We start from the raw sequence: 14618 nt of genomic DNA, 5'->3' as shown, positions 1-14618 counted from the left end.
TCTCTTCAATTAAATCTAGGGTTTCTTCAAGACGAGATTGGTTTGAGTCTTGATTGTATGTTTCACGTATGATTTTAGGAACTTTGACCTCAATGGGCAACATTGCTTTGCAGCCATAGGCTAGGCAGGAGGGTGTATGTCCAGTTGAGGTCCGAGATGTTGTTCTGTAAGCCCATAAGACTTGTGGTAATTATTCTGGCCACTTGCCTTTAGTCTCTTCGAGCCTTTTCTTAATGAAGCTCTTTATAGTCTTGTTTATGACTTCGACTTGGCCATTTTCTTGTGGATGAGCTACTAAGGAGAAACTCTTAATTATCCCATTTTTCTCGCAGAACTGTGTGAACAGTTCGCTATCGAACTGGGTTCCATTGTCTGAGACAATTTTCCTAGGTATCCCATATCTGCAAATTATGGTTTTTAACACAAAGTCCAAGACTTTCTTCGAGGTCATCGTAGCTATAGGTTTGGCCTCAGTCCATTTGGTGAAGTAATCGACAACACCTACAACATATTTGACTCCCCCTTTTTCTGTTGGTAAGGATCCTATGAGGTCGATTCTCCATACTACGAATGGCCACGGGGAGCTCATCATGGTGATTTCGGTTGGTGGAGCTTGCGAGATTGAGGTAAATCCTTTACATTTGTCGCAACATTTAACATATTCGAACGAATCTGCCTTTACTGTAGGCCAAAAATATCCTTGCCTAATTACTTTATTTGAGAGACTATGCCCTCCGGTGTGATCTCCACAAAATCCCTCATGGATTTCTTCTAGGATATTTTTAGCCTCAGGTGGAATTACACATCTTAGTAATGGCATGGAATATCCTCTTTTGTACAATCTCCCTTCCAGGATAGTGTTTCTTGGTACTTTGTAAATCAGTTTTCTAGCCTCGTTCTGGTCTTCTGGGAGGCACCCGGTCTCGAGGTATTCAATTATTGGTGTCATCCAAGTAGGTTGTGAGTCTATCATGTCGACGTCGACTTCGTCAGGCTTGGTTATACTCGGTTTTGGTGAATTTCGCTAGTACCACATTAAGTGTATCGACTTCTTTTGTTGTTGCGAGTCAGGCTAGAATGTCTGCATTCGAGTTCTGCTTCTGTGGAACTTGTTGAATCGCGTAGAACTTGAATTTTCCAAGTGCCTCTTTGACTTTTTTCAAGTATGCTTCCATCTTAGTGCCTTGAGCCTGGTATTATCCTAGAACTTTGTTGACGACCAATTGAGAGTCACTATAGCAGTGAATGGCTTTTGCCTTTAGCTCAGAAGCTATTCGTAGCCCTGCTAATAATGACTCATATTCGACCTCATTATTGGAGGCCTCAAAACCAAATCTTAGGGCTGAATGAAACTTGTTTCCTGGTGGGGTTATTAGGATAATGCCTACCCTTGATCCGTTCTCATTAGAAGATCCATCAACATATAGTCTCCATAGCTCGTGGGTTGGGGTTACGACGTCTTTGTTGGTTATTCCTATACATTTGACTATGAAATCAGCTAAGGACTATCCCTTTATCGATGTGCTTGAGTGATATGTTATCTCAAACTGCCCAAGTTCGTTCGCCCATTTCAATAGTCTTCTGAATGCTTCAGGTTTCGACAATATTTGTCTCAAAGACTGATCAGTCAGAACGTGTATGGGGTGTGCTTGGAAGTAAGGTCAAAGTTTTCAGGACGCATGTATTAAACACAATGCAAGTTTTTTCATCAATGGATACCTCGATTATGCCCCCAGTAACCTTTTGTTGACATAATAGATAGGTTTTTGTACTTTATTATCCTCCCAAGTAAGTATTGCACTAATTGCATGCTCAGTCATAGTGAGGTATAAGTACAATATTTTCCTTGTGACTGGTTTGGATAAGATAGGTGGCTCAACGAGACGCTTTTTGAGAGCCTGAAAAGTGAGCTCGCACTTGTCTGACCATTCGAACTTTTCCCCCCTCTCAAAAGATTAAAGAATGGTAGGCACTTACCCGTAGATTTTGAGATGAATCTACTTAAATTCGCCATTCATCCAATTAGACTCTGGACATCTTTATGATTTTGAGGTGAAAGCATGTCAATTATGGCCTTTATCTTATCCAGGTTTGCCTCTATGCCTCGAGCGTTTACTATAAATCCAAGAAACTTTCCCGCAAATACTCCACATGAGCACTTTTGTGGGTTAATTCTCATGTTGTACTTTCGAAGTATAGCGAAACACTCTGCGAGATCATCGACATGGTTATTATTGTGCTTGGACTTGACCAACATATCTTCCACATACACTTCCAAGTTTTTTCCTATCCATTCGAAAAACATTCTATTTACCAGTCTCTTATACGTAGCCCCAACATTTTTGAGCTCGAAGGGAATCATGTTGTAAAAATACAAACCTTTATCGGTCATGAAGCTTGTATGCTTCTGGTCGAGTGCATGCTTGGCTATCTGGTTATATCTAGAATATGTGTAGATGAATGACATGATGTCATGACCCGAGGTTACATCCACGAGTGATCAATTCGAGGCAGCGGAAACAATCTTTTGGACATACTTTGTGTTATGATTGGTTAAATACAAATGATAAGTGCTAAAATACAAGCAAGGTATAAACACTTAGTAAGATAAGAATTTAAGTTTCAAATTGTAAGCACTAATAAAATGCAAATTTGGGTCCAAAGTTATACATAAAAGTATCTAGGGGTTCCAAAAATGTTTGGTGACATTTGGAGCATTTTGGGACCTTTGGAAGTGTCTAAAGTCAGAGGGGCTAGCGATACATCGCCACCCAAGAGGCGACACATTTTCTGAAGGCTAGGGTTTCCAGAAACCCTAGCAGGCGACGCATCACCTGTCGTATTACATGGATTTACATAAATGCTCTAAATTATGTGTTTTACAAGTCTAATCATGTTGGTAGGACCTAATGATGGTGCATACTCTATATATGGGTCAAAAACAATGATTTGGGAGACTTGATCACTCTCTCCAATCTCTCTCTATCCTCTCTCTCTCTCTCTCTCTCTAGCTCCAAGAATCTCTAGTTTTCTCCAAGAACTCTCCAAGAAAGTGCTTGACTTAGAGAGTTGAAGGCTTATTCAATCTCAATCCTCATTCCCTTAAGAGAAGGCCTCAAGCATCAATGGTGGCTGGGAAATAGAGTATTAGGACATCGTTTCTCAACATGTATAAGGCTTGGTTTTGTAGTTTTGATTTTCTTGAAGGATTTGCTCAAAGAAAGTGGTGGTCTAGCCGAGGGTTGTAAAGTTCAATCAAAGATTGAAGAACTCCATTGATCTATTTGGGTTTGCAAGTTCTTTCTCAATCTTTTTTAAGTCTCTGTCAATCCAAATTTTGTGTAGATTCTATTTTTTGTGGTGGTGTTATTTCACTCTCTCCAACATTCTAATACTCTATAATCTGAGATAACATATCATGGAAGAATCTAACTCTCTTTCGGCTTTGAGATTCATGACACAAGACTTTGTTAGATTAGATAGATTTGATGGGACTAACTTTGTTCTTTGGCAAGACAAAATTAGATTTTTGCTCACCACTTTGAATGTTTTCTATGTGTTGGACAAAGACCTAAAAGCCTTGGAAGAGCCCGAGGAAGATGAAACTCAAGAAATTGTCAAAGACAGGAAGAAGCGCGAAGAAGATGAATTTATTTGTAGGGGTCACATCCTCAATGCTCTATTAGATAGGCTCTATGATCTCTACACCAACACCAAGACTGCCAAGGAAATTTGGGAGGTCTTAGAAAAGAAGTACAAAGTGGAAGAGGAAGGTACAAAGAAATTCCTTATTACTCAATATATGGAATTTAAATTTTATGATGATAAACCCCTTCTCGCTCAAATTCATGAGCTGCAAATTATTGTGAATAAATTGTCTACTCTTAAAATTGTATTGCAGGAAAAATTTCTTGTTTGTGCCATTATAGCCAAGTTACCTCCTTAATGGAGAGGCTATAGGAAAAATATGCTCCATAAAAAAATGAAGAGATTTCTTTGGAGGAAATTCTCCAACAATTGAGAATTGAGGAGGAATCTCGTTCTAGAGATTTGAATGATGAGAAGTGCAATGGAGAGACTTCTAAGGCCAATGTAGTGTAAAATCCTCCTAACAAGAGCATAAGAAATGGAAAGAACAAGGGCAAGGGCCAAAAACCCATGGGGCCCAAGAAGAATGAGGGGCAATTTGGAAAGTTCCATGGGACCTTGATTTGTGTGTGGCAAGAATGGCCACTTTGCTAGAGATTGTAGGTTCAAGAGGAGTCATAACAATGAGGCAAAAGTCAACTTAGCCCAAGAGGAACTAGTGGCAACAATAAGTGAGGTTAATGTCATACATGGAAAGGTGAGTGGGTAGGGGTATGATACTTGTGCCACCATTCATGTAACCTATGATAGATCTTTATTCAAGACCTTTGAATCTTCAAAGGAATGGCATGAAATCTACATGGGCAATGTAAAAAAGGTCCAAGGTTGAAGGAAATGGAACTATTGACTTGTTCTTCACATCCGACAAGAAGTTTCTACTCACCAATGTTTTGTATGTATCGGAAATGAGTAGAAACCTTGTGAGTGGAAATTTACTTGGCATATCAAGAATCAAGGTTATGATAGATTCTGACAAGCTTATTATATCTAAAGACGATGTTTTGTTGGAAAGGGATATGCTTGTGATGGCAAGTTCAAACTTTGTACTTTCATTGACCATGTGAACAATAAAGTTTCTTCTTCTTGTTATATGCTTGATTCAAATTCTATTACTTTGTTGCATGTTAGACTTGCACATATAAGATTTAGTACAATTAAAAGGGCGGTCAAATAAGGATTTGTTGATTGTGATAATGTTGAGCATGAAAAGTGTGAATTATGTGTTAAATCTAAAATGGTAAAGAAACATTTTCCTAGTGTTGAAAGAAATCTAAGTTGTTAGATTTGATGCATAGTGATTTATGTGAATTTAGTGGAATGTTGACTAGAGGAGGAAATAGATATTTTATTACTTTCATTGATGATTGCTCTAGGTTCATATGTATATTTGCTTTAAAATAAAGATGAAGCATTTGATGTCTTTAAAGTGTATAAAGTGAAAGTTGAAAATTAACTTGAAAGGAAAATTAAAATACTTAGAAGGGATTGGGGTGGTGAATATTTTTCAAATGAAATTATATTGTTTTGTGAAGAACATGGAATAATTCATGAACGTACAACCCCTTATACTCCACAACAAAATGGTATAGCAGAAAGAAAGAATAGAACATTTATTGAGATGACTCATGCTATGCTATTACATTTTAAATTGAATTTTCGTTTGTGGGGTGAAGCCTTGCTATCCGCTTGTCATATTTTGAATCGTATTACCATGAAGAAAAATAATATACCTCCATATGAGTTATGGAAAGGAAAGAAACCAAACATTGGTTATCTTAAAGTGTGGGAAACCCAACTCTCGACTTGTACAATTCAAGGGAAAGAGTAAAACATGTAAGAACAAGTCATTGATAAGTGAATAGTTTCAAAATTAAGATTTATGATGAGTTCCATCCGAGATGGTTAGTGTTGGTTGCAACCGAGTTAGGGTTAAGCCTATGGATTTTAATGAAGTTTAGTTGAGAGCAACAAGCATCTATAAAGGTAGCAAAGATGTTGTAAGAACTTCACCAATGTGGACTTAGAGGTGGTGCCGCCTCTCGTTGGAGTTGGAGTTTCTCCCTGGAAAGTCTATGAAGAGATGAGCACATGGCCATGATAGTGCTAAGTGAGAAAGTGGGAAAACAAAAGATGTTGTGGAGGTGTGTGAAGTATCACCAGTGTTATCATATGGAATACTTGGTTCAAGCATTAAGCTACTAATGATTTCGATAATACTTTGTGGTATTTTCACTAAGATAAAGTTCAAATCGAAAGGAACTTTATTTTATGCACCAAATTGTTTAAGGTAGAGAATGTGGCTTGTATTTAACCAAGTGGGGGATCGTTATGATTGGTTAAATATAAATGATAAGTGTTAAAATAAAAGCAAGGTATAAACACTTAGTAGAATTCCAATAGAGAAAATGTAAATTTGAGTTTCAAATTGTAAGCACTAATAAAATGCAAATTTGGGTCCAAAGTGATACACACAAGTATCTAAGGGTTCCCAAAAGGTCTGGTGGCATTTGGAGCGTTTTGGGACTTTTGGAAGTGTCCAAAGTCAAAAGGGGTGGCGATACGTCGCCACCCAAGAGGTGTCACATTTTCTGAAGGCTAGGGTTTCCAGAAACCCTAGCAAACGATGCATCGCCTCCTGTATTATGTGGATTTACGTAAATGCTTTAAATTACACGTTTTACAAGTCTAATCCTATTGGTTGGACCTAATGATGGTGTCTACTCTATATATGGGTCAAAAATAGTGATTTGAGAGACTTGATCACTCTCTCCAATCTCTCTCTACCCTCTCTTTCTCTCTAGCTCCAAGAATCTCTAGTTTTCTCCAAGAACTCTCCAAGAAAGTGCTTGACTTAGAGAGTTGAAGGCTTGTTCAATTTAAATCCTAATTTCCTCAAGAGAAGGCCTTAAGCGTCAATGGTGGCTGGGAAATAGAGTATTAGGAAACTGTTTCTCAACGTGTATAAGCCTTGGTTTTGTAGTTATTATTTGCTTGAAGGATTTGCTCAAAGAAAGTTGTTACGTCCCAAAATTTCCTAATAACGCTTAGGGCCTTGATTAGGGGGCCATTATGGTAATATAGGTAATTATATGCTTAAGTGTTATATTTAATTGTAATTATGTGGAATATGTGATAATATGACTACTTGTGCATGTTTAGATATATTAAATATGCATGTGGGACCGCTTCTTATGAAAAGGGCAATTATGATAATTTGCCCCGTTGCGGGCATAATTATTTATCTATGTGATATATGAGGGAGACCACATTATTATGTGGGTTACTCGGCACGAGGCGATCCTAGGGAGCAAGTTAGAGGGAAAATCATAATTGTACTTAATACCTGACTTGGGGTGAGTCGAGGGGTATTTTAGGTATTAGGCATTTAATTGGATTATCGAGTTATGGAAATGAATAATTGGAAATATATTTGAAATTAGTGAGTTTAGGAGGTAGTATTGGGGAATTTGACCAGTTTTCCCTCGGGGACGTTTTCAGTACCCCGAGTGTCGGGATTAGCTTTAAGTCATTTAAGCTTAAGGAAACAAAAAGGAAACACTTAGAAGCTCCCACTAAACCGACTCTCTCTTCTTCTCTTTAACTTTTGTGATCTCAAAGCTTTCCCAAGCAAACCATTGAGGAACTAAGGAATTTTTGGGCAAGAAATCAGAGAATTGAAGCTTAAACTTGGGGGATTAATTCTGATGCAGTTTTTGGGAATAATTATCAGTGGAGGTAAGATCTAGGCCATGTTTTTACCATTGAAATTCTATGTTTCCATGGTTGTTTTAGTGTGTTCTTGAGGTGCTCTTGAACCATCTAGCTTATGAATTGAATTGGTGATATAAGGAGTTTTCGGACTGAATTTTTATCGGGTTTTGTTGTTGGGAACATGTTAGAACTATTGTGGTAATTGAATTATAGCTTTGGATTGAATTTAGGTTAGTATGGAGTGGATTTAGCTGCTGAAAATGATGAAAACCTGGGTTCAAGGGGCCAAGTCGCGACTTAGCTTGAGCCTAGGGCCTTGGGGAAGCCTCTACCTTGGGGGTGCGCTGCAACCCGTTAGGGCAAGTCGCAGCCTGTGCACTTGATATAGAGGATGAGGCTTGCTGATATGAAGGGCGCGTCGTGACCCTCTGAGCCCGTCGCAGTCCGCCTGGGAATTTTGGACTTGGGGAGTTTATTTTAAAAGGGAACCTTTTTCTTAGGCCATGGGATCGATTCCACTACCCGTTTTAGTGGAACTCATGGCCCCGGAGGCTAGGACTCAGTCCGAAAGCCTTTATTCGATCATATTTTATGGAATTCTATTTATAGTTGTGATTAGGTTACCGCTAGGGGCTTGAAACCGTGATCGTGCTCGAGGGTCCTTCTTATCTACGCTTTACTCGGACCTGAGGTAACAAAACTGCACCCAATACGTGTTATATATGATTAGGGCTTGGCCCGATTGCTATCAATTATCATGATTAAGGCTTGGGCCATAAGAACATTTATATTTAAGCTAATGCTTCATATGTTGGTTGATATCTACTTAAGTGCTTTATTATTATTATTGTATGCATTTCGTGGTTAGGGCATAAGGCCCCGTTAAATAAGTATGATCAGCATCACAAGAATGGTTATTCGATGGTGTTATGTGATTAACATGCATACGTGTTATTCTATTGGGATATGCCTATCCATATCTATTTTTGTATTAAGGTTTGTATTCCTAGATCAGGGCTGGACTTATTAGTCAAGGACGGCAATAGCGCATTGCGCGCTGGTCTAAAGGCTTATGCCTGAACTAGCAACGTATTATTATGTTGGCCGACCCTATGGTCGATGAAATATTAAACCTCCAGGTACGTTGGACTAGCTCTATGGCTAGTTACTTAAGGCTAAGGGCAAAGGCCCCAGGTGACTCTATGGTCACGTAGCTTGGGCATAGGGCCCCGGGATTGACCCTATAGTCAATTGTTTACGGCAGCGGCCCCAAATTGGTCCAATGACCACTTGTTTGTAACTGAATGATGTTATCTGTAGGTTATTACTGCTGGACATGCTAAATAAGTATCTGGAAGTTTATACTATCTATTTATGCACATGTTGTGTTTTCTTACTGAGCCTTGGCTCACTGGTGCTTTGTGTGCAGGTAAGGGGAAAGGAAAGCTTGACCATCCATGAGTTGGAGAGCTTCGACGGGGGCGTGTACATAGGCTGCTCGACCACCACAATCGGGGTTATCTCAGAGGAACTAGGGTTATAGCCTTGTTTTTGCCACTTAGGCCGACTGAATGTAATTTTTGATGAATATTCACCTTTTTAATAAATTAGTTGTAATGTTTTAGGATCCTATGTTTGTATGAAACTTTTTACATAAAAGTCAATGGTTCATTTGACCAAAAAAATTAACCCTAACCCTTGACATTAACTTTAGTTACACATTTTAAACCAAATGACTTGGTTAGCAAGTATGACACAATTTTAAGTACACAGTGTAACGGTCCTGGATCAGAGCTGCCAAGGTTTAAGGGTTCCTGAAGACTGGCCAATCATGTACACTCGCCACTAAAGACAAGCTCGACTCACGATTCGGTAATTATTATGTGTTTATATGTTTAAATGCTTAAACATGATACGAATGCCTTATCTGCATGCCTGTTTAGGAAACATGAGATAGTGTGGTAGGGCCTGGCCCTTGACTGTTCTATGAATGATAAAGAACATGCTTATTAGCATCATTACTTCTTGTGAATGCAAGGGAACCACTTATTGGCACTATTATTTGTATATATGCCAAGAAATGCTTATTAACACTGTTAACACTGGCAGGGAATGAAAGAACATGCTTATTAGCTATGTTAGACTTGTGAAAATACTTGGATATGTTTATGTGCATTATTAATTGTTGATGGATATCAGGAAGTGCTTATTAGGAAGGCAGATCCACTGAAGGTTGAGCAGTGGATGACCATAATACCCACAATCTTGGATTTTATAAGGGAAGGTGGTAACGAGAGAGTGGCCTATGACACTTATATTTTTCCGGAGGATGCCCGAATATGGTGGGAGGTGGTATCCCATACCAAAGCAGTTACCACCATGGAGTGGGAAGAGTTCAAGACCTTATTCAATGAGAAGTACTACAATGACGTAGTTAAAGCAGTAAAGGCTGAGGAATTCAACAAGCTACTTCAGGGTAATATGACAGTGACTGATTACGCCTTGAAGTTTGATAGGTTGGCAAAGTTTGCTGGAGATCTGGTGCCTACTGATAGGACCAGAAGAGATAGATTTCTTTAGGGGCTACAACTTATGATAGCCTGGGACTTTCGTATTACTACTATGCCAGGAGTGACTACCTATGCACAGGCTGTGGAGAAGGCACTTACAGTTGAGAGCGCAGAGAACAAGTTTTGGCATGACAATGCAGCCAGAAGGGATTCTAGGAGGCCGGGACCTCCATTCTCAGGTTTTGGTAGGGGCGGAGGCCCCAGTGATCAGAAGAGGAAGACTCCGAACACAGTTTCAGCTCCAAGGCCAGATAGGAGGCCACGGTGCACACAGATGGGCCGCCAGAGTGGCGGTGAGACATGGAGGGAATTTCCAGAGTGTGCTTGGTGCAGGAGGCGCCATGTTGGGGAGTGTCGGGCGAAGGCCTGTTTCATTTGTGGTAGTACAACACACTTAAAGAAAGACTGCCCGAGAGCCAGCAAGGAGGAGCCAAAGAAGGTGGATAGCTTGATGTCAGCTCGGGTGTTCACCTTGACTAAGGAAAAGGCCGAGGCTAGTCCCTCGGTAGTTATAGGTCAGCTTTCTAGTGCTGGAACCTTTTGTACTGTCCTTATTGATTCGGGTGCTACACACTCTTTTTTTGCTAGTAGAATTATAGATGGGCTGTGTAGACCGTGTGACTTTTATCCTGTGGGGTTTGGTAGGATGTTGCCTACTGGGGAGTTTGTGGTTTCCAAGAGATGGGTTAGATCACTACCAATTACAGTGGATGTCAGGGAGTTATCAGTTGACTTGGTTGAGCTGAAGATGACCAATTTTGACATAATTCTTGGTATGGATTGGTTAGAGAAGTGTGGGGCAATGATAGACTGCAAGAAGAAGATGGTAAACTTTGAGCCAGAGGGTGAGGATCCTTTTGTTTTTGTTGGCACTATGCATGGACCTCGTATACCTATTATATCGGTGCTTAGAGCTAGAGACTTATTGCAGGGGGAAGCATAAAGCTCTTAGCTAGCGTGGTGGATACCAGTCAGGTCGTGCCAGTGGGACCAGAACAACCCGATTAGTCTGTGAGTTTCTGGACGTGTTTCCAGAAGATCTGCCAGGGCTACCTCTACATAGGGAGACTGAGTTTGTAATTGAATTAGTGCCAAGGACAGAGCCATTGTCTAGGGCACCTTACAGGATGGCTCCAGCTGAGCTGAAGGAACTGAAGGTTCAACTACAGGAGTTACTAGACTTGGGTTTTATCAAGCCCAGTTTCTCGCCATAGGGCGCACCGGTATTTTTTTGTGAAGAAAAATGATGGTTCTCTAAAGATGTGTATCGATTACAGAGAACTGAACAAGTTGACTATCAAGAACAAATATCCTCTGCAAAGGATTGATGATTTGTTTGATCAATTGCAGGGTAGAATGGTGTTCTCTAAGATAGATCTATTTGGTTATCACCAGTTGAGGATCGAAGAGGAGGATATACCGAAGACAACTTTTTGCACCAGGTACGGGCATTATGAGTTTTTGGTGATGTCATTTGGATTGACTAATGCCCTGACAACATTTATGGATTTGATGAACGGAGTGTTCAAGGACTACCTGGACCAGTTTGTGATCATCTTTATTGACGATATATTAATATACTCTCGGACAGAAGCAGAGCACAAGCATCACCACAGATTGGTACTACAGAGATTGAGACAACACAGGCTATATGCGAAGTTCAAGAAATGTGAGTTTTGGTTGCCACAGGTGACTTTCTTAGGTCACATAGTCAGTAAGGATGGAATTAAGGTGGATCCAGCAAAGATTGAGGCGGTCAGGGATTGGCCAAGATCGAAGAATGCTTCAGAGATTAGGAGTTTCTTGGGATTGGAGGGGTATTACAGACGCTTTGTGTAAGGGTTCTCCAAGGTTGCGTCATCACTGACAGAGTTAACCCGCAAGAACAGAAGTTTGTTTGGTCAAACAAGTGCAGAGACAGTTTCCTGAAGCTCAAGAAGAGTTTGATCACCGCTCCAATTTTAAGCCTTCCTACAGATAGGGATAAGTTTGTAGTTTACTGTGATTCTTCGAGGTAGGGTCTGGGTTGTGTACTTATGCAAACAGGTAAGGTGATTGCCTACACATCACTTCAGTTGAAGGAATATGAGCAAAGATACCTCACACATGACTTAGAGCTTGCAGTGGTAGTTTTTTCACTGAAGGTGTGGCGACACTACTTGTATGGTGAGAAGTGTCAGATATACACTGACCACAAGAGTCTAAAATACTTCTTCACCCAGAAGGATCTGAACATGAATCAGAGACGTTGGTTAGAGTTGGTAAAGGATTATGATTGTGAGATCCTCTATCACCTTGGGAAAGCCAATGTGGTAGCAGATGCCTTAAGCTGGAAGGGTCCGAGACAGTTGTATAGTGCCAGACATGTATCGAGGAGATTGGCTGATGACAAGACTAGAGCAGGGGTTGAGTTAGTAGTGGGTTGGTTAGCCGATATCACTTTACAGTCTACTCTCTTGGGGAGAATCAAGGAGAAACAGTTAGATGATCCACAATTGGGGCAGATTAGATAAGACGTCCTAGCTGGAGTAGCTAAGAAATATATGGTATCAAGTATGGGCTTATTGAGGTATAAGGATTAGATTTGCATTCCGATGGACACTGGGATCAGACGGGAGATTCTGGATGAATCTCATACTACCCCTTATTCTTTCCATCCGGGCACCACGAAGATGTACCAGGATCTGAAAGCTTTATATTGGTGGCCTGGGATGAAGAGGGATGTGACTAAGTATGTGGCAAGGTGCCTGACTTGTCAGCAAGTTATGGCTAAGCATCAGAGGCCAGTAGGGTTGTTGCAGCCTCTGGATCTCCTAGAGTGGAAGTGGGAGGATATCACGATGGATTTTGTGGTAGGGTTGCCTGGGATAGTGGGCCAACATGATTCTATTTGGGTCATCGTGGATCGGTATATGAAATCAACTCACTTTCTACCAGTGAGGATGAATTACACAGTTGACCAGTATGCAAATCTTTATGTGAGAGAGATAGTTCTCCTTCATGGGACTCCGAGGTCTATCGTGTCAGATAGAGATCCTATATTTACTTCCAAGTTTTGGGGAAGTTTTCAGAGGGAAATGGGTACACAGCTAAAGTTCAGCACAACTTATCATCCTTAGACCGATGGTCAGTCTGAGAGGACTATCTAGATATTGGAGGACATGCTGAGAGTATGTGTGTTGGACTTTGAAGGGACTTGGAGTAAATATTTGCCTCTGATAGAATTTTCCTATAACAGCAGCTACTAGTCCACCATTGGGGTAGTACCTTATGAGATGTTGTATGGTAGGAAGTGTAGATCGCACATTCACTTGGATGAGATGGGTGAGAGGAAATATTTAGGTCCTGATGTAGTTCCGAGGAACATTGAGGCTATTAAGAAGATTAGAGCTCGGATGCACACATCTCAAAGTTGACAAAAGAGCTATTCAGACCCGAGGCGGAGGAACGTAGAGTTCCAGGTGGGAGACTATGTCTTCCTTAGGGTTTCACCTCTGAGAGGGGTGAAGAGGTTCGGGAAGAAGGGCAAGCTGAGCCCTAGGTTTGTGGCACCGTTTGAAATCCTGGAGAGGATCGGGTAGGTGGCCTATAGGTTGGCCTTACCCCTGCATTATCTAATGTGCATAATGTATTCCATATTTCCATGTTGAGGAAGTATGTGTCAGATGGAACTCACGTACTGAGTTATGAGGATCTAGAATTGGAGGGAGACTTGTCTTATGAGGAACAACCAGTTCAGACTCTAGACAAGAAGGACAGAGTCCTAAGAAATAAGATTATACCTTCAATTAATGTATTATGGAGGAGCAACAAGGTCGAGGAAGCGACCTTGGAGCTAGAGGCGGATATGCAGACTCAGTATCCCAAGCTGTTCAGGTAAAATTTCAAGGACGAAATTTCTGTAAGGAGGGGATAGTTGTAACGTCAAAAAATTTCCTAATAAGGCTTAGGGCCTTGATTAGGGGGCCAAGGTCGAAATATATGGAATTATATGCTTAAGTGTTATATTTAATTGTAACTATGTAGATTATGTGATAATATGACTAATTGTGCATGTTTAGAGATATGAAATATGCATGTGGGTCCGCTTCATAGTAGAAGGGCAATTCAGATAATTTGGCCCGTTGCGGGCATAATTATATATCTATGTGCATATATGTGATATATGTGATATATGTCATAGACCACATTATTATGTGAGTTTATGTGGGTTACTCAGCACGAGGCTATCCTAGGGACCAAGTTAGCGAGAAAATCACAAATGGGCTCAATACCCGACTCGGGGTGAGTGGAGGGGTAATTTAGGTATTAGGAATTTAATTGGGTCATTGGGTTATGGAAATGAATAAATGGAGATATATTTGAAATTAGTGAGTTTAGGAGGGAGTATTGGGGAATTCGACCATTTTGCCCTCAAAGACAATTTCGGTACCCTGAGCCTCGGGATTAGCTTAAGTTATTTTAGCCTAAGGAAACACTTAGAAGTTGTCACTAAAACGAATCTCTCTCCTTCTCTTTCACTTTTATGCTCTCAAAGCTTTCCCAAGAAAACCATTGAGGAACTAAGGAATTTTTGGGCTAGAAATCAGAGAATTGAAGCTTAAACTTGGGGGATTAATTTTGTTGCAGTTTGCGGGATTAATTATCAGTGGAGGTAAGCTCTAGACCATGTGTTGACCCTCATTTTGG

General features: G+C 40.5%; 1 protein-coding gene across 1 annotated transcript; it reads left to right on the top strand.

Annotated features, from left to right (window-relative positions):
• Window positions 1-6279: 6279 nt before the first annotated feature.
• Window positions 6280-11130, top strand: LOC133825785 (uncharacterized). Its single transcript, XM_062258706.1, has 2 exons — window positions 6280-8050; window positions 8789-11130. Exon 2 carries the CDS (start codon window positions 9952-9954, stop codon window positions 10870-10872), a length of 921 nt encoding a protein of 306 aa, XP_062114690.1. The 5' UTR covers window positions 6280-8050; window positions 8789-9951; the 3' UTR covers window positions 10873-11130.
• Window positions 11131-14618: the final 3488 nt, after the last annotated feature.

This window comes from Humulus lupulus, chromosome 1 (genome assembly GCF_963169125.1).
Source record: "Humulus lupulus chromosome 1, drHumLupu1.1, whole genome shotgun sequence".
NCBI classification, from domain to species: Eukaryota; Viridiplantae; Streptophyta; class Magnoliopsida; order Rosales; family Cannabaceae; genus Humulus; species Humulus lupulus.
The sequence above is the reverse complement of the archived record's forward strand: the minus strand, read 5'-3'. Positions and strand labels throughout refer to the sequence as shown.